Here is a 19658-nt window from a genome sequence, read left to right as displayed (position 1 = left end):
GAAGCAGATGCAGGATCGGAGCTCAGCCTGCTCCCTCCGCTGCCCTTCTGACAAAGGTGCTCCACTGCTCGGTGGGCCTGAACCCAAACTGGGGTGGGCCCAGGCCCACCCATGGCTACGCCCCTGGAATAATTGAGAAAACATGCAAAAGAATTGGGACTGTGCACACACTGAGAAATTTCAGTATTTTGCACAGTTTTTTCATATGTTGTAACCTTCAGCTAAAAAATGTGCAAATTTTAGGCCATGTCGTAAACTTCCGGAAATCACCAAAAACTAACCTATTCAAAAAAGCATACCCCGCCGATCCAACCCAAATGCCTGATCTCTGCGACACAACAAAATTAAAGTACGTAATGGACATAATTCAACTCCTCTGCTGCACGTTTCCTAAATGTGACTGCGCCACACAAACTTTATCCTACCACAACATCACTTTGTATTTGCTCTCACCGGAGCCGGGAAACGCCTTCCGATACTATGTAAGCCACATTGAGCCTACAAGCATGTGGGAAAATGTAGGATACAAATGTTACAAATAAATAAATAAACTAAAATGAACGAGAAAACTGTCTACAAATGGGATTTAAGCGTAAAACTGCACAGTTTAACCCTATCCTCTACATGACTACCAACCTCAAACAGAAAAGGAACAATTGTATAACTGGGGGTCATAGTAGGTGCCTATTCTCTAACGGAACCTCAGCACTTAGGGATCCTTTTACTAAGCAGCGGTAAGCCCAACGCGGGCTTAGCACTCACTGTAACGGGAGTACTGCCAGGCCACCACAGCAGCCCGGCGGTACTTCCCACTCCAACTGTGCCGTCATTTCCGGTGTTATAAAAAATTATTTATTTTTGTAGTGCTGGACTGTACCCAGCGGTAATTACTGCCGGGTTAGTGCGGGAGCCCTTAGTGCTACCTCAATGGATGGCGGTAAGAGCTCTCCCTCGAAATAGCCGGGCGGTAAGCGTTCAACACGCATAAACTGCAGATTACCGCCAGGTAAGCGCCATGTGGTAGAAAATATCAAATATTTTCTCCTGCGTGTTTTGAGCGCATGCCAAAAATGGAATTGCCACCTGGGGTACACGGTAGCCGAGCGGTAGTTCCAATTTGACACGCGTTGGATGCGTGTAGTGGTTAGTGCAGTGGACTTTGATACTGGGGAACTGAGTTTGATTCCCACTGCAGTTCCTTGTGGCTCTGGGCAAGTCACTTAACCCTCCATTGCCCCTGGTACAAAATAAGTACCTGAATATATGTAAACTGCTTTGAATGTAGTTGCAAAAACCTCAGAAAGGCAGTATACCAAGTCCCATTTCCCTTTCCCTATTTGAGATTCTACATGGAATATTGCTATTCCACTAGCAACATTCCATGTAGAAGCCTGACCTTGCAGATCAGCAACGTGGCTGTGCAGGCTTCTGTTTATGTGAGTCTGACGTCCCCCCCCCCCCCCCCGGCATTACCCCTTCCCACCCTGCCAAGCTCCAAGGCTACCTGACAGGGAACAACTGTTCTCTTTGTTCTGGTTCCTACCAGGGAGGCATTTAAATCTGTCAGTTTAAATCCCCTTCCCTAGCCCAGGCTGAGGCCATATTATAACATAGTAACATAGTAGATGATGGCAGAAAAAGACCTGCACGGTCCATCCATTCTGCCCAAGAAATGTGCCACTTTTTTGTGTATACCTTACCTTGATTTGTACCTGTCTTTTTCAGGGCACAGACCGTACAAGTCTGCCCAGCACTATCCCCGCCTCCCACCATCGGCTCTGGCACAGACCGTATAAGTCTGCCCGGCACTATCCCCGCCTCCCACTACCGGCTCTGTTATCCAATCGCGGCTAAGCTCCTGAGGATCCATTTCTTCTGAACAGGATTCCTTTATGTTTATCCCACGCATGTTTGAATTCCGTTACCGTTTTCATCTCCACCACCTCCCACGGGAGGGCATTCCAAGCATCCACCATATTATGAGGCCATATTATGATGGACTTAGCCCTACTCAGGTAAACCCCCCCCCCCTCCTCCCCACACCTAACGTCTCCATCCAGCAAACTTCCTCCAAGTGTCCTTTCCATGCATTGATAATCACTGAATCTAAGAATCCAAGTCATAATAAGGTATGTAAAGAAATTCCTTTCTCCAGTTGCCACCTCCCAGATTTGCTTATTAAAGCCTGTCAGGAAGCATGCTCCAAGTGGAATCTTTCATAGCCATCATTACCTGGTGATTACCGCACACTCAGCTCATCTGAATGTTAATGGGTTTAATAAGCAGAGGACTCAACCTCATCTTACAAATACTAGTTGGACCATACACACACAGTACACTTTTAACGAATGTCTGAACACGTCAAGAGGAAACCAGAGGAGTAAGGTGCAGAAGGGAAGAAGTCATGTCCTGTGAGTAGAATGGATGGGAGAAGCAGATATTCAATGTCCAGCTACGTTTATCTCTGTCTAGGGGAGATGGTGTGAAGGGTTTCTCTGCATTCTTTGCACCACATGGAGTTTGATTTTTTTCTTAGGTTTTTCTTTTTGCCATAAGGATAAGAAAAACGTTGCTGGGCTAGTATATTTTGCTTTCAAACTGCTTAGTTTACAAGGCAATTTTATCTTCAACATGGAGTAGTTTTTTTTGATACATACAGGGGTGTGCTGGTAAATTGTTAACAGGGGGCTCTCTCTCGCCAGCAAAGTAAAAGAGAATTCAGGAGGGGCCCAAGCCCACATTTTGGGATCCATTTGTTAAAGTAGCCATGGAGAACCGGCTCCCGAAATTCTTAAAAACTTAACAAACGGCTCTCGAGAGCCTGTGAGAGCCTGCTCCAGCACACCACTGGATACATACATCAGTTTGCTTTCTCTGATAAATGTTTTGTTACCATAAATATTATGTTTTGCTACTGAATGCATAGTATGTTGTGCTATGTGCCAGAGCAATAATAGTTTATTAAGGGTGAAGTAATATGTGAAATGTTAATAGTCCACTTGTTTGGCAGCTACATCCTTGTGCTGGAATGAAGAATTGTGTAATTGCATTGTTGTTTTTTTTTGTTTGTTTGTTTGATTTGTTCCTGTTTTATTATGTTTGTAGGTGGTGTATACATTTTAAAAATAATTAAATGTTAAGATGGGTTATTTTACTGTGAAACCCCAGTTGTTGGTAACTAGGTTTCATTGCTGAAACAGCGTGAGTTGGAAGTAAAATAACTCATCTCAACATTAGCCCACATTGATGACTTCCTCCCCCTAAATCAACATAGCAGATATTAACATTTTTAATAGGGTTATATTTCATATTCTGGGGTCTGCTACTACTCTGAGGTATCGTCTGAGATTATTCACCCGATTTTCAGTGCTATTTAACCAGCCAGAATGGCTGCTGACCGGTTAAATAGCATTTCTACTACTACTACTATTACTCAGCATTTCTATTGCGCTGCCAGGGTTACGCAGCGCTGTACAAGTTTAAACATGGGAAGGACAGTCCCTGCTCAAGAGAACTTACAATCTAAAGGTAACAAACTATGTAGTCAGTGTAGGTATCAGGAATGGGGAAGGTGGTTAGGCGCCAAAAGCAAGGGAGAAGAGATGGACTTTGAGTAAGGACTTGAAGATGGGCAGGGAGGGCGCATGGCGTATGGGCTCGGGAAGTCTGTTCCAGACATAAGGTGATGCGAGGCAGAAGGGGCGGAGTCTGGAGTTAGCGGTGGTGGAGAAGGGTACAGATAGAAGTGATTTGTCCTGAGAGCGGAGGTTACAGTTGGGAACATATGGGGAGAGGAGGGTAGAGAGGTAAAGGGTAGAGAGGAAAATAGCATTTCGCTGGCTATCCACCGATATTCAACGGGGGATAACTGATTATACCCCACTGAATATCCTTGGTTAGCGGCTAACAGATAGCCGGTATATCGCCTAACATAACCGGCTATCCGCCTATTTTTAAAGTCGGTTTAGCTGGCATATTTGGCCGTGTGAAAAAGTGGGGTATCTTTGGCTGGTTTAAAGATCACCGGCTAACTCTGAATGTTGACTTAGTCGGTATCTTTAAACCGACCAAAAATAAACTAGGTATTCAATGCCGGTCTCTGGAAACGGCCTGGCATTGAATATCCGTGCTCAACATCGGCCGCGGGAGTTTAGCCGGTCTAACTCTCGCAGACTGAATATCGGACCCTCTCTCTGTGTGTCTCAAACAAGCTTGACAGAAAGGGCTTCTCAATAGAAGTAGATACACCCTGGCGTAATTTGTAGGAAAAAAGAAGAAGTGGAACCGTAGGGGGTGGAGGAGGAGAGGAGAGCAAACCAGGGACTTGAGCAACAGGAAAAAGAAAAAAAAAAGGACCTGAACTGTGTATCCAGCAGTTCTCCTAGAAATTAAGCCCTGTGAAGCACAAAACATTGGGCCCGATATTCAGCCAGTGGCAATCAGTGTTATTTCCTGGTTTGTGGAGCCAGTTAACACATAGTACTACTACTACTACTACTATTAAACATTTCTATAGCGCTACTAGACTTATGCAGCGCTGTACAAATCAACAAGAAAAAGACAGTCCCTGCTCAACAGAGCTTACAATCTAAATTGGACAGACGAACAGACAGCTAGGGGTGGGGAAATTGCAGTGGTAGGGGTGATAAGTGAGGGTGTTGAGTAAGAGAGTCATGGTTAGGAGTCGAAAGCAGTAGCAAAGAGGTGGGCTTTAAGCCTAGACTTGAAGACAGCCAGAGACTGAGCCTGACGTACTGGCTCAGGGAGTCTATTCCAGGCATAGGGAGCAGCGAGATAGAAGGAACGGAGCCGGGAGTTAGCAGTGGGGGAGAAGGGGGACGACAGGAGACATTTACCCAGCGAACGGAGTTCACGGGGAGGAGTGTAGGGAGAGATAAGAGCGGAAAGGTACTGAGGAACTGCGGTGATTTAACCAGAGCTGACATTGTGATGTCATAATGCCTCAGTCCACCAATGCCTAAGAGCCAACCTCATCAGTAATGTCACAATGGCTTGACTGTCCTATACTTGGCTCATACTACTACTACTACTATTAAACATTTCTATAGCGCTACTAGACTTACGCAGCGCTGTACAAATGAACATGAAAAGACAGTCCCTGCTCAACAGAGCTTACAATCTAAATTGGACAGACGAACAGACAGCTAGGGGTGGGGAAATTGCAGTGGTAGGGGTGATAAGTGAGGGTGTTGAGTAAGAGAGTCATGGTTAGGAGTCGAAAGCAGTAGCAAAGAGGTGGGCTTTAAGCCTAGAAAACAGCCAGAGACTGAGCCTGACATACTGGCTCAGGGAGTCTATTCCAGGCATAGGGAGCAGCGAGATAGAAGGAACGGAGCCGGGAGTTTGCAGTGGGGGAGAAGGGGGACGACAGGAGACATTTACCCTGCGAACGGAGTTCACGGGGAGGAGTGTAGGGAGAGATGAGAGCGGAAAGGTACTGAGGAGCTGCGGAGTGGATGCACTTGTAGGTCAAAAGGAGAAGTTTGAACCGTATGCGGAAGCGGAAATACATAGCTGGTTAAGGGGTCCTTTTACTAAGCCACGGTAAAAGGTGACCTGCGGCAGTGTAGGCGCATGTTTTTGGGCACGTGCTTTATTTTAACGGGACGGGAAAATGGCAGGCGGTAAAACTGAAACTGCTGCGCATCCCAAACTGGACTGAGCCCTTAATGCCACCCATTGATCTAGCAGTAAGGGCTCATGCGCTACAGGTACGGTGACTGTTCGGCACATGCCAACTGCCAATTACCCGCCAGAAACGGCGCATGTGGGAGGAAATAAATTAAAAAACCATCCAGGCATTTCGGGCGCACACCAAATCCGAAATTACCGCCGGGAGCAGTCTCATTTTGGTGCATGCTGCATGCGCATAGAGCCTACCTCTGCGTAGTAAAAGGGCCCCTTAGTGCGATATTCAACACTTAACCGGCTATGGGTTAGTGCATAAAGGGGTCATTTTACCCCTTTGGAAACTGCATGGGCGTTTTTCCCATGCGCCAGGCCCTTTTTACTGCAGCGGCCATGCAGCGGGGAAAACTTACCGATTGAGGCAGCTGTAAGGACTCCCGCGCAGCGATGCCCGATTACCAGCAGGTTAGTGCCACACTACAAAAATAATTCCTGGAGTGCTGGAATTGCCGTGAGCACGTGCCAGAACCACCACTGGCACCCACGTTGGGCTTACCGCCGCTTGGTAAAAGGGCGGGATAAATGTTAAACCTGCCAAGTGCCGACTCTGCCTCTGGAAAGCCTCCGAAATAGCCGGTTTTCAGTTCAGCACTAACTGGTTAAGTGCCACTGAAAATGAGTGTTAAACCCCAAACAAGCAAACGTAACCAGCCAGGAGCTGTTTCTGGTGGTTAAATCATATTGAATGTCAACCCAATTGTGTATCAGAGAATGTCATTGGTGCAAGATGGGAATGTGGTAGAACGAGAGGACATGAAATGAGATTGAAGGGGGGCAGACTCAGGAAAGATGTCAGGAAGTATTTCTTCACAGAGAGGGTGGTGGACGCTTGGAATGCCCTCCCGCGGGAGGTGGTGGAGATGAAAACGGTAACGGAGTTCAAACATGCGTGGGATATGCCTAGAGGAATCCTGTGCAGAAGGGATGGATCCTCAGAAGCTTAGCTGAAATTGGGTGGCGGAGCAGTTGGGGGGAAGAGGGGGTGGTGGTTGGGAGGCGAGGATAGGGGAGGGCAGACTTATACGGTCTGTACCAGAGCCGGTGATGGGAGGCGGGACTGGTGGTTGGGAGGCGGGAAATACTGCTGGGCAGACTTAAATGGTCTGTGCCCTGAAAAGGACAGGTACAAATTCAAGGTAAGGTATACACATATGAGTTTGTCTTGGGCAGACTGGATGGACCATGCAGGTCTTTTTCTGCCATCATCTACTATGTTACAAATCAGGAAGCTGAATTGTTTAAAGAGAAATATATGCATAGGCCGTGAGAACAGCACTATATTTTGCCACTAATATGTCAAATCCAGAGGTGGTCGGTTCAAATCCCGCTGCTGCTCCTTGTGATCTTGGGCAAGTCACTTAACCCTCCATTGCCTCAGGTACAAACTTAGATTGTGAGCCCTCCTGGAATTGAATGTAACTCACCTTGAGCTACTACTCCAAAAGGTGTGAGCAAAATCTAAATAAATAAAGATTCCATTCAGAATCTCAAACAATAGCAACATTCCATGTAGAACCCCAAAGAATATCAAGATTCTGGAATCCTAAAGAGTGACAAGATTCCATGCAGAATCTCAAACAGTAGCAATATTCCATGTAGAACCCTAAAGACTGAGGAGTGGCCTAGTGGTTAGAGCACCGGTCTTGCAATCCAGAGGTGGCCGGTTCAAATCCCACTGCTGCTCCTTGTGACCTTGGGCAAATCACTTAACCCTCCATTGCCTCAGGTACAAACTTAGATTGTGAGCCCTCCTGGAACTGAATGTAACTCACCTTGAGCTACTACTCAAAAGGGTGTGAGCAAAATCTAAATAAATAAAATGAGCACCTTTGACAAGAGATCATGAAATGAGGCTGAAAGAGGGCACAAAATACAGGAAGGTTTCATCATTGGAAGATTAATGGATATATGGACATTTCCCAAAGGAGACAGTAAGTGTGAAAAATAGTAACAGAATTCAAGAAATTAGGGGTGTGGATTTGTTAGAACACACTGGGCCCGATATTCTGTCCTTAGCAGTTAGCCCGGCTCACTCCTGCAGTTGGTGCTGAGCCTAAATATTCAGTGTCGGGCCATTTCTGCTGACTGGCAATGAATATCCAGTTTTCGGCCAAGCCGATAGTCAGCGCTAGCCGGTTAAGTTTGAACTGGTCAAAGATAGGCCTGGTATTCACTCGGCCAAATATTGGCACTAAACTTGAGTTGAAAATTGGCAGCTAGCCAGTTATGCCGTGCAATATGATCGGCTAGCCACTAACTGCAAATTTTCAGTGGGTCATGGCCGGCCATGTCCAGCTGAAAATTCGCAGATAGCCAGTTAAGGGGCATTTAACCAACTAGGTGCCAATCCTGGCCAGTTAAATGCTTTTGAATAGCGGGGGGATCCAGTTTAACCCACCTTTTAAAAATGCACACAAGATTGAATTAACGCGCATTAGTCTACAAATTAATATGAGCACAATCAAATTCTGCATGTTATGAGGGAAATTCGATGCAATGTACACCTGCATTAGGCACATCTGATACACGTAAGTAGAGAATAAGAGAAACGTAAGCACACTTGTCAACACTTGTGACTCTGGGCAAGTCACTTAACCCTCCATTGCCCCATGTAAGCCGCATTGAGCCTGCCATGAGTGGGAAAGCGCGGGGTACAAATGTAACAAAAATAAAATAGATACTATTGGAAATTCTACATGGAATGTTGCTACTATTGGAGATTCTACATGGAATGTTGCTATTCCACTAGCAACATTCCATGTAGTAGGCTGCGCAGGCTTCTGTTTCTGTGAGTCTGACGTCCTGCACGTACGTGCAGGACGTCAGACTCACAGAAGCAGAAGCCTGCGCGGCCACATTGGTGATCTGCAAGGGCCGGTGGTGGACTTTGGTCCTGGGGAACTGAGGAACTGAGTTCGATTCCCACTTCAGGCACAGGCAGCTCCTTGTGACTCTGGGCAAGTCACTTAACCCTGCATTGCCCCATGTAAGCCGCATTGAGCCTGCCATGAGTGGGAAAGCGCAGGGCACAAATGTAACAAAAATAAAATAGATACTATTGGAGATTCTACATGGAATGTTGCTACTATTGGAGATTCTACATGGAATGTTGCTATTCCACTAGCAACATTCCATGTAGAAGGCTGCGCAGGCTTCTGTTTCTGTGAGTCTGACGTCCTGCACGTACAGGACGTCAGACTCACAGAAGCAGAAGCCTGCGCGGCCACATTGGTGATCTGCAAGGGCCGGTGGTGGACTTTGGTCCTGGGGAACTGAGGAACTGAGTTCGATTCCCACTTCAGGCACAGGCAGCTCCTTGTGACTCTGGGCAAGTCACTTAACCCCCCATTGCCCCATGTAAGCCGCATTGAGCCTGCCATGAGTGGGAAAGCGCGGGGTACAAATGTAACAAAAAAAACCCCTGCTATTTTATAAGCTTATGTGTAAGTGGTATAGCGCGCAACTGAAAATGGGGTATATATGTGGAAGAAGCTAGAGAAAGAACATGAGAGTGTCTATCACAGTATGCATCTGTCATGGCTCCTGCCATGACTCGCGCCCCAGTTCACCTTCCGACGCCATGGGGGCATCAAGCTGGGTCCTGCACTGCTCCTCCAGTGCTCTTGCCTTGCCTCGTGGCCTGGTCCCGTGCCGTTCACTCTGGTACGGCAGCATCGAGGGTGTTCCCCTAGGCACATGAAAGCGCTGAAGATCTGCCTTTAAAGAGGCAGTGTGCTGCAGTTCCAGCGACACCTGCGGAGTTCAGCTTCTGGCCTGGCAGGTACTTAAGGGCGGTGCCTTCCCTCCATCAGGGCCTTCACAATGAGGTCTTCAGCCTTGTTCCTGCTCCAGCCCTGTCTTGTCTCCAAGTTCCTGCCAAGCTCCAACACTGTCTTGCCTAGTCCTTGCTTCCCTTTTTATCTTGTTCTGCCTTCTGTGTCTAGTCCCAGTCTTCTATGTCTTGCTCATCAGCTTGTCCAGTCCCGTCCGGATCCAGGTCTTGCCTTGCCTTGTCTTGCCTATCTGGACCCAGTTCTAACCCTGATGCCTTGTTTTCCTTGCCCTGTCTGGATCTGGTCCTTGTCCTGTCTAGCCTTGTGTAGTCCTGCCGTGCTCATTCTAGCCCTGTCCTGTCTAGTCTTGCCTTGCCTTGTCCTGACTAGTCCTGTCTGCCCTTGTTCCAGCCTTGCCTCAATCCCTGTCTTGTGCCAGCCCAGGGGATTTGTCTGCCACAGCTCCGGCTGTGGTCCAAGGGCTCACCGTCCTGTGGTCGTGACTGTATCTTACAGAATGCTGTTAGATGTGCACATTGATTGACACAGCTTGGCACGTCCTCCTGTACTTGGCGTAAGCGGATGTGCCTTCTTTTTGGTGTACCAATTTGGGTTTGTGCTTCTAGTCTGTAATGGCACCGGGGTTCCCTGTTACAGATTTGGCACTCCCTGCGCTGCATTGGGGCGCCAAGAAGGAGGCACCAATTAACAGAATTGCCGCCAATGTGTTTTAACAATTGAAAACTATGAAAACTGGGGAGGAAAGCACACAGTGAACCAAAAATGAACCAAAAACCTTTCCCATGCACATCAAGGGATCTTTAAACGCATAAAGTCTAGAATCAAATAGGTGTTCTGGGTTTTATAAGGAATGGGATTGCAGCCCTTGTCTGCAATCATTTGTGTAATGGACATAACACAACTCTTCCGTTATTAGGGAATCGGAGAACTGTGCCACATGAACTTAATCTTACCACAATATCACCCTGTATTTGTTCACACTGGAGCCTGCAAAGGCCTCTCCGGTACTATGTAAGCCACATTGAGCCTACAAAATAGGTAGGAAATTGTGAGATACCAATGTAACAAATAAATAAAATAAAATAAAGAAATCATTTTCAATATCATCATGGAAATAAGGGAATGTTAACAGATTATAGCAGCCATGTATGAATTAGTATGGAATGCTGTCCTCATGTGCTATTTCCGCAAATCTACCGAGGCCTAATATTTAATACTCGCTTGGACCAGTTATTAAATTTTTAATATGCACACTTCATGTTGAAATCCCTCAAGCTAACCAGTCCACAGTCAAATTTAGCACAGGTGATTTCATCACTCATCAGCCTTCCCAAATATTGTTTATTTGGGTTGCCCTCAGTCACAATCACTTCAGAACAATGTGATCCGTCTCCTCTGTCATGCTCGAACATCTGACCCTATCTCCCCTAATTTTCGTAAATACCATTGGATGCCAGTTGAAAAATGCTTACTTTACAAACTTCTTACGCTCACTTTTAAGGCATTTAGACCAGGTCAGCCACCCTACCTATCTGCTCTCACGATTCCCTATTTACCTGTCCGGTTACTCTGCTCTATTAATGATTATCGTCTAGTGCTCCCCAGTCCACGTACTGCTCAGTTGGAATCCACCAGACCTTGCACCTTTTTCTTTGCTGCCCCTTCTCTCTGGAATTCTTTACCCTTGGCTATTTGTTCTGAATTATCCTTTAAAACTTGTAAAATTGTGCTAAAAGTTTTTATTTTTTTTTAACAAGCCTTTGGTATAGGTTAGGCTAATTGTCCGGATTGCTGATCGCCTCTTCCCAGACCTTCACCCTCTCTCTCCTTCTATTTCCCTCCCCTTCTTGTCATGTCTGTATTAGTTTGTCTTGGTATAAATGCGATTTCTTTCCTATCATAATTTTTGTAGTTCCTTTCAAATAATGTTGTGTTATTGGTTTTTGCTCTGTACACCTCTTGGATCTGCAGGTTAGGCTAGGCAGTATAGTAAGTCCAAATAAACAGTAAACATAGTAACACAGTAAACATAGTAGATGTCGACAGAAAAAGACCTGCATGGTCCATCCAGTCTGCCCAACAAGATAAACTCATATGTGCTACTTTTTGTGTATACCTTACCTTGATTTGTATCTGTCCTTTTCAGGGCACAGACCATATAAGTCTGCCCAGCACTATCCCTGCCTCCCAATCACCGGCTCTGGCACAGACCATATAAGTCTGCCCAGCACTATCCCCGCCTCCCACCACCGGCTCTGCCACCCAATCTCAGCTAAGCTTCTCGGCTAAGTGACTTATCCTGTCTCCCGCCCACCCCCTCACACGGAGCCATGGGGGGAATTGAATCTGGTTCTCCAAAATCTCAACCCACTGCTGAGCATCAGGCAACAGAAGGAATCAATCCCAGCTCCCTAGGTCTGCAACCCACTACATTAACCATTAGGCCACTCTTCCACTCTACACAGAGGGGTCAATATTCAGACTGCAGGAGTCAACCCAGCAAACTCCCGTCATTGGTGGTGAACCTGGAAATTCAACGCTGGGCTGTGTCCGGCAACCAGCATTGAATTTCTGGAGGATTTTGGCTGCTACTAACATAGCTGGTTAAGACGATATTCATTGACTGACCGGCTAAGTTGTAGTAGCCAAAAAGATAGATCTGATATTTATGTGGGTCTATCTGGCCACTAAACGTAGCCATTCAGTCGATGAATATTGGCGCTAACTGGCCACGTCATGTGACATAGCCGGTGCCCCGAATAGCCACTAGTGCTAATATTCAGTCAAGATAGCTGGCTATCTCATGCTGAATATTAGTGCTTAGCTGACTCAAGGCTAATTAACTAGCCAGGAGGTGTTCCTAGCTGGTTAAATAGCACTGAATATTGGGTGGAATGAGTCTTTAGCATGTGCACTAAAATATTTAGTGTGCACGCACTAAAATATATTTTTCTTGAGTTTCAGTCCATTGGCCCCAAACAGTGAAAACCTCTGTAGATGAAAGACAAATATTTATTTTACTAATTAGATATTGAAAACAACATGTTGATAGGGAAGATAATTTTCTAACAAGCTTGCATCCTAACTCATCAGGCAGGCGTGTGCAAAACTTGCACCAATTTTCAAAGGAAAAATCATCAACCCATGAAAGTTCCTGAACATGGCTATTTGTTATGCTCAATCTTCTCAATTTCTTTGGGGCCTCTTTACTAAAGAATGTTACAGAGACAGTTTTATAAGCGTAACCTGGTACGCCTAACATTGACTTGCCAACAGTTACATTGGCCTAGCTTAAATGAGGTCACGTACACGAGACAAGGGTGTGCGTAACTTACAGTATTCCATAAGTTATGTGTTTAAATCGAAGATACACCCATGGGCAGACTGGATGGACAGTACAGGTCTTTATCTGCTGTCATCTACTATGTTACTATGTCCACCTGCTTGCATTTATATGCTATGCTATGCTACTTATGCGTGCCTGTATACGATCAGTTCTATAGATTTAGATTTTATTATTTATAACACACCCTTGCCCAGGGCAGTGAACAGAATAACATCCATAAAATCACATCAATTAAACAACCACAAAACATACTCAATATACAACACACCCAGACAATATTCTCCAGTGGTAACAGGAGTAATCGCAGTTACTTTCCAATATAATCCATGCTCCCTAGGCAGCAAGATATCTGTGTCCAGCAGGGGCAAAATAAACCAAATATGGTAGGTGGCCTTTCAACTGATGTTTAAACGCCAATAATTGAGCTTCTCTTTTCAGTCTACAAGGCAGCTTGTTCCATTCAATTGGCCCAGCAATAGAAAAGGCCCCTTTTCTTGTCTGATCCAAATGTAATCAATTCAAGGGAGGCACAGCCAAATCACAGGCCACTGCTGACCGCAGCTCCCGTAATGGCACATACGGCAGAGCTGGTGGTTGGGAGGCGGGGATAGTGCTGGGCAGACTTATACGGTCTGTGCCGGGGCTGGTGGTTGGGCGGTGGGGATAGTGCTGGGCAGACTTATACGGTCTGTGCCAGAGCCGGTGGTGGGAGGCGGGGATAGTGCTGGGCAGACTTATACGGTCTGTGCCAGAGCTGGTGGTGGGAGGCGGGACTGGTAGTTGGGAGGCGGGGATAGTGCTGGGCAGACTTATATGGTGTGGTGGGAGGCGGGACTGGTAGTTGGAAGGCGGGAATAGTGCTGGGCAGACTTATAGGGTCTGTGCCAGAGCTGGTGGTTGGGGGGGGCGGGGTTGGTTGTTGGGAGGCGGGGATAGGGCTGGCCAGATTTATACGGTCTGTGCACTGAAGAGGACAGTACAAATAAAAAAGTAGCACATATGAATTTATCTTCTTGGACAGACTGGATGGGCCGTGCAGGTCTTTTTCTGCCGTCATCTACTATGTTTACCTTTGTACAGCATGTTGAAGGTAAAAAGAAGACGCTTGATAAAGTGAACAATGGAACATCATTAACAGCTTAAACTTTGTGCGATAAGCAATTGGTAGCCACCGCAATCTTTTCAAGTAGGCAGTAATATGCTCAAACGTCAGCAGGTTAAACCCCAAACACTATAAACTAGACGTTAATATTTACGCACGCAGAATGGAGGGAACAAAGAAACAAAGTATTGCCAGAACATTTCTGCACCCTACGCCTGGAATAAACTTCCTGAGCCCCTACGTCTTGCCCCATCCTTGGCCACCTTTAAATCTAGACTGAAAGCCCACCTCTTTAACATTGCTTTTGACTCGTAACCACTTGTAACCACTCGCCTCCACCTACCCTCCTCTCTTCCTTCCCGTTCACATTAATTGATTTGATTTGCTTACTTTATTTATTTTTTGTCTATTAGATTGTAAGCTCTTTGAGCAGGGACTGTCTTTCTTCTATGTTTGTGCAGCGCTGCGTACGCCTTGTAGCGCTATAGAAATGCTAAATAGTAGTAGTAGTAGTAGTATTAACATTTCCTTACAACAGGCAGATCCCACCAGTGGGTGGCTCAGTCTTTTTGCCGGGGTCATTCAATAATAGCTATGCCCCTGCACAGCCTGTACTTCCACATTGTCCCTCAGATTCTACATATGGTGTCCAATTTTAGGCACACTTAATTGCGTAATGAGCTGTTAACCATCAACAACCGATTATTGATGCTGAGCGATCAAGCGCATTCTATTTGTATTAAGCGGGACAATCATCCAACTTGTCATCTCCAAAGGAGAAAGCTCAGCTAATCCTTAGAAATCACAACTCAACTGACCCCTGACGCAGGCGCTGAGTGCCGAAACACGGCCCGTGTCGGGTCATTTTGGAAAGAACTGATGTTCAAGTCACATGATTAAAGAAACTGTGTGTCTCGATTTTCAAGGCTCCTGGTGCATCTTTTCGCTCTTTGGACTTTGTTGTGTACTTTGGACCCTTTTCTGTGCTGTTCTTTACCGAACTTGCTGATCCCCAGTTCGGCTCCTTTTTGGCACAGTTAAAAACACGTGCACCGTTGCACAGCATAACTGTGTCCGCAAATGACATTTTTCACAAGGTGTTTGCCTCCAAAACGGAGAATAACTCGGGCCCTAAAACTCAAAGGGAGCTCTTTTACTAAGCTGAGGTATAAAAGGGCTGAGTGCACCCTAATGTGGGACTTTCCCCATGTGCTAAACCCATTTTTACTGTAGTTGTAAAATAGACCTCTCGTTTAGACTACTGCAATCTGCTTCTTGCTGGCCTCCCACTTAGTCACCTCTCTCCTCTCCAATCAGTTCAAAACTCTGCTGCCCGTCTCGTCTTCCACCAGGGTCGCTTTACTCATACTACCCCTCTCCTCAAGACCCTTCACTGGCTCCCTATCCATTTTCGCATCCTGTTCAAACTTCTTCTACTAACCTATAAATGTACTCACTCTGCTGCTCCCCAGTATCTCTCCACACTCGTCCTTCCCTACACCCCTTCCCGTGCACTCCGCTCCATGGATAAATCCTTCTTATCTGTTCCCTTCTCCACTACTGCCAACTCCAGACTTCACGCCTTCTGTCTCGCTGCACCCTACACCTGGAATAAACTTCCTGAGCCCCTACGTCTTGCCCCATCCTTGGCCATGTTTAAATCTAGACTGAAAGCCCACCTATTTAACATTGCTTTTGACTCGTAACCACTTGTAACCACTCGCCTCCACCTACCCTCCTCTCCTCCTTCCTGTACACATTAATTGATTTGATCTTTTTTTTTTTGTCTATTAGATTGTAAGCTCTTTGAGCAGGGACTGTCTTTCTTCTATGTTTGTGCAGCACTGCGTACGCCTTGCAGCGCTATAGAAATGCTAAATAGTAGTAGTAGTAGCTGGTTAGCGCTGACATGTCCCCTCCCCCCAAAATATTGAAAAAACAGTGTATGTATGATCAGTGGCGTACCAAGGGTGGGGCGGTGGGGGCGGTCCGCCCTGGGTGCACGCTGCTGGGGGGGGGGGTGCAGAGAGCAGCCGTGCTCCTGTTGGCTCCGCTGGCTCCCTGCTCCCTCTGCCCCGGAACAGGTTACTTCCTGTTCCAGGAGCCAGCGGAGCCGAGAGCCGTGCGGCTTCTCCCAGCAGCTAAAAATGCACCCGAGGGGAGGAGTGTCATTGTGCCCGGGGGGGGGGGGGGTGTCGTGCTGCACCAGGGGGGGTGCGTATCAGCGATCCACCCAGGGTGGCAGCCGACCTAGGATCATCACTGTGCATGATTACCATGTGCAAACAGAAAAACTACAGCTGGTCGCTTTAGCATACCCTGCTGCAAACCTTTTTTGGTTGTGATAAGCCCTTGCTAGGGCTAGTGCATCTTAGTAAAAGGGTCCCAAAGTCATGAAAAAGGCAATGTGCAGTAATGGTGCACCTCGTGCACGTAAGTGCACAGAAAAGTATCACTTGAATGCAGAAATGCACTACATACAATTCTATAAGACTGAAAGGAATTCAGTAAATGGTGCCGAAAATTTGTCGCCGAAAAGATAGAGCATGAAGTGCTGTTCTACAAAGGAAGCGCACACTTCATAGAATAGGATTCGGCGTGGATCCAGCGCCTAACTTTTCTGTGCCGTACTTACGTCTGCTAAAAGCAGGTGTAAACGCTGGTGCCTAACTTATGCATGCTTCGGAAGAATTCTGCAAATCCATATGCAAATTTTTGGGAACACCCTGATAAGCCCCCTTTTCGAATACACACAATTGAAATTAGGCCCCATGCTTTATAGAATAACTTGCAGCTAGATGCACGTGCAAATATTTAAGACTGCCAAGTAACATCGATAATTTATTTATTTACTTATTTGTAATGCTTATACCCCACGTTTTTCCACTCACTAGCAGGTTCAGTGCGGCTTACGTGGTATATCAGGTTAACAAAGTAATATGGAATGGATGTAGCTGTAATATAGTAAGTAAAGAGGTGGTCATTTAGATGTGGATAGGTAACATGGGCAAGAAAGGAGGATGGTAAAGGTAGGGGAATGGGAGGAGGGTGTATATTGGGATTAGCGTGTAGTTAAGTATGGGAGAATGTATAGGGAGGGGTAGGAAGAGGGATGTGTTAGAAATAGGGAGCATATTCCAGGTTCAGTCTTCATAGTCTGATCCGGGTAGCGCAGATGGACTCATAGTCTAAGTCAGGTCATTTGTGTAGGCTTGCTTGAAGAGGTAAGTTTTTAGCAGCTTCCGGAAAGGTAGATGGTCATTGACTGTTCGAATGGATCTTGGTAAGGCATTCCATAGTTGGCTGCCTATGACGGAGAAGTTGGATGCGTAGTAAGTTTTGTATTTACGTCCTTTGCAATTGGGGAGATGTAAGTTGAGATAAGTTTGAGAAGATTTTGAGTCGTTTCTGGCTGGAAGGTCAATCAGATTGTACATGTAACCTGGGGCTAATTGTTGTTAGCACCCAATTATTGATGTGTCCAAGCTCATTAGTCAATTTATTTGCATGTGTATTTCATCTCTTTGTGTATGCAAAGTTGAGCACTGAAATTTAGCCATGATAAATAGAATCCAGGGGACAGTGCATAGCTGCAAGGAGTGTACATGTAGGTGGAGTGTGCTGCACTTAGCCTAATTCATTCACGCGCCATTGGTGTGGTGTAAGAACATAAGAATAGCCATACCAGGTCAGACCAATGGTCAATGTAGCCTAGTTTCCTGCTTCCAACAGTGGCCAATCCAGGTCACAAGTACCTGGCAGAAAGCCAACTAGTAGCAACATTCCGGAACCTCAAATAGTATCAACATTCCATATGGAATCTCAAATAGTGGCAACATTCCATGCTACCAATCTCAGGGCAAGCAGTGGCTTCCCCATGTCCAATCCTTTTTTTAAACCCAGATATGCTAACCACTGTTACTACATCTTCCGGCAAAGAGTTCCAGAGCTTAACTATTCTTTGAGTGAAAAAAATATTTCCTCCTATTTGTTTTTAAAGTATTTTCATGTAATTATGAATATCTTCTAGTCTTTGTATTTTTTTGAAAGAGTGAAAAATCGATTCACTTTTACCTATTCTACACTACTCAGCATTTTATAGACTTCCCTCATATCCCCCCTCAGCCGTCTCTTTTCCAAGTTAAAGAGCCCTAACCTTTTAGTCTTTCCTCATATGAGAGGAGTTCCATCCCCTTTATCATTTTGGCCGTTCTTCTTTGAACCTTTTATAATTCCGTTATATCTTTTTGTGAGATACAGTGACCAGAATTGAACACAATATACTCAAGGTAAGGTCGCACCATAGAACAATACAGAGGCATTATAATCTTCTTGGTCTCATTTATAATCCCTTTTCTAATAATTCCTAGCATCCTGTTTGCTTTTTGGCCGCCATCGCACACTGGGCAGAAGAATTGAGTGTATCGTCTACAATGATACCTAAATCTTTTTCTTGGGTGTTGACTCCCAAAGTGGACCCTAAACTTAAGCAAGCGATTTGCAGGTTTACTGTACTTATTTTATAAAGTAATCAGGGAGCCCAGACTCGAGTCCATTTTAGAATCAGTACCCCCTGCACTGCATTGGGGTGCATCCCCACATTCTTTTATTTAGGGAAAAATAGTTAAATGTTCACGATTTGCCTGCCTGCCTGGCTTCTTTTCTTAGTGCTAAATCTTTCTCAATCTGAAAACTATACATTTCTATTAAAAGAATTTTGCACCATTACTGAACATTCTGCAAAGTTAGGAACATAATCTTAATAAGAAGTTTATTAGCACAGAGAGTAATAGGTAATAAGCAAATTCTGCCTTAAATTCTACAGCCATAAGACTACGTTAAACCATTGAACTTTGACATTATGAAGAATAGAATAACTGGAATGATTAGTCATGAGAAGCAAACTCATTTTTTCATGCATTACTCATGAGGCATGCAGCAATGGTGCAGATTAACTGACAGGCTGGTGAAATAATGTGCCCTAAATAACGTTCATGTGCCTAGCCATTACTTACTGGAAAAGCACTTCCCTGGGTGAGCTAAGCTGATACATCATGTCATGTGATGCACTGCTGTACATTTCATTAGGCTGTTACATTTGCTCTGCACGTGTTAGTAGTCTAGTAAATTTGAATGGCATTTTCTATTTTTAAATGACTTGGAAATAGTTGGCATAATGGGTTGATTGGATTTTAGCACCGGGTTAGTTCTAGAACTATGTGCATGAATGTGTTAAATCAGTATAGTTCACTGTTGCCAGTAAATTCAGGTGATTAGCATAAGTACTACTATTTAGCGCTGCACAAACTTAGAAGACAGTCCCTGCTCAAAGAGCTTACAATCTAATAGACAAAAAAATAAAGCAAGCAAATCAATTAATGTGTAGAGGAAAGAGGAGAGGAGGGTAGGTGGAGGTGAATGGATACAAGTGGTTATGAGTCAAAAGCAATGTTAAAGAGGTGGGCTTTCAATCTAGATTTAAAGATGGTCAAGGATGGGACAAGACGTAGGGGCTCAGGAAGTCTATTCCAGGCGTAGGGTGCAGCGAGACAGAAGGAGAGAAGTCTGGAGTTTGCAGTAGTGGAGAAGGGAACATAGTAACATAGTAGATGACGGCAGAAAAAGACCTGCACGATCCATCCAGTCTGCCCAACAAGATAACTCATATTTGCTGCTTTTTGTGTATACCCTACTTTGATTTGTACCT

The 19658-nt window shown here is 45.4% G+C and overlaps 1 protein-coding gene across 1 annotated transcript in view; it reads left to right on the top strand.

Annotated features, from left to right (window-relative positions):
• Nucleotides 1-2346: 2346 nt before the first annotated feature.
• Nucleotides 2347-19658, top strand: part of LOC115476624 (protein-glutamine gamma-glutamyltransferase E-like) — a 70931-nt gene continuing 53619 nt past the window's right edge. The window contains exon 1 of the mRNA XM_030213101.1: nucleotides 2347-2411. Coding sequence (XP_030068961.1) covers nucleotides 2405-2411 — 7 coding nt within the window. The 5' untranslated portion in view covers nucleotides 2347-2404. The remainder of the gene's footprint in view (nucleotides 2412-19658) is intronic.

This window comes from Microcaecilia unicolor, chromosome 8, assembly GCF_901765095.1.
Source record: "Microcaecilia unicolor chromosome 8, aMicUni1.1, whole genome shotgun sequence".
Lineage (NCBI taxonomy): Eukaryota > Metazoa > Chordata > Amphibia > Gymnophiona > Siphonopidae > Microcaecilia > Microcaecilia unicolor.
The sequence above is the reverse complement of the archived record's forward strand: the minus strand, read 5'-3'. Positions and strand labels throughout refer to the sequence as shown.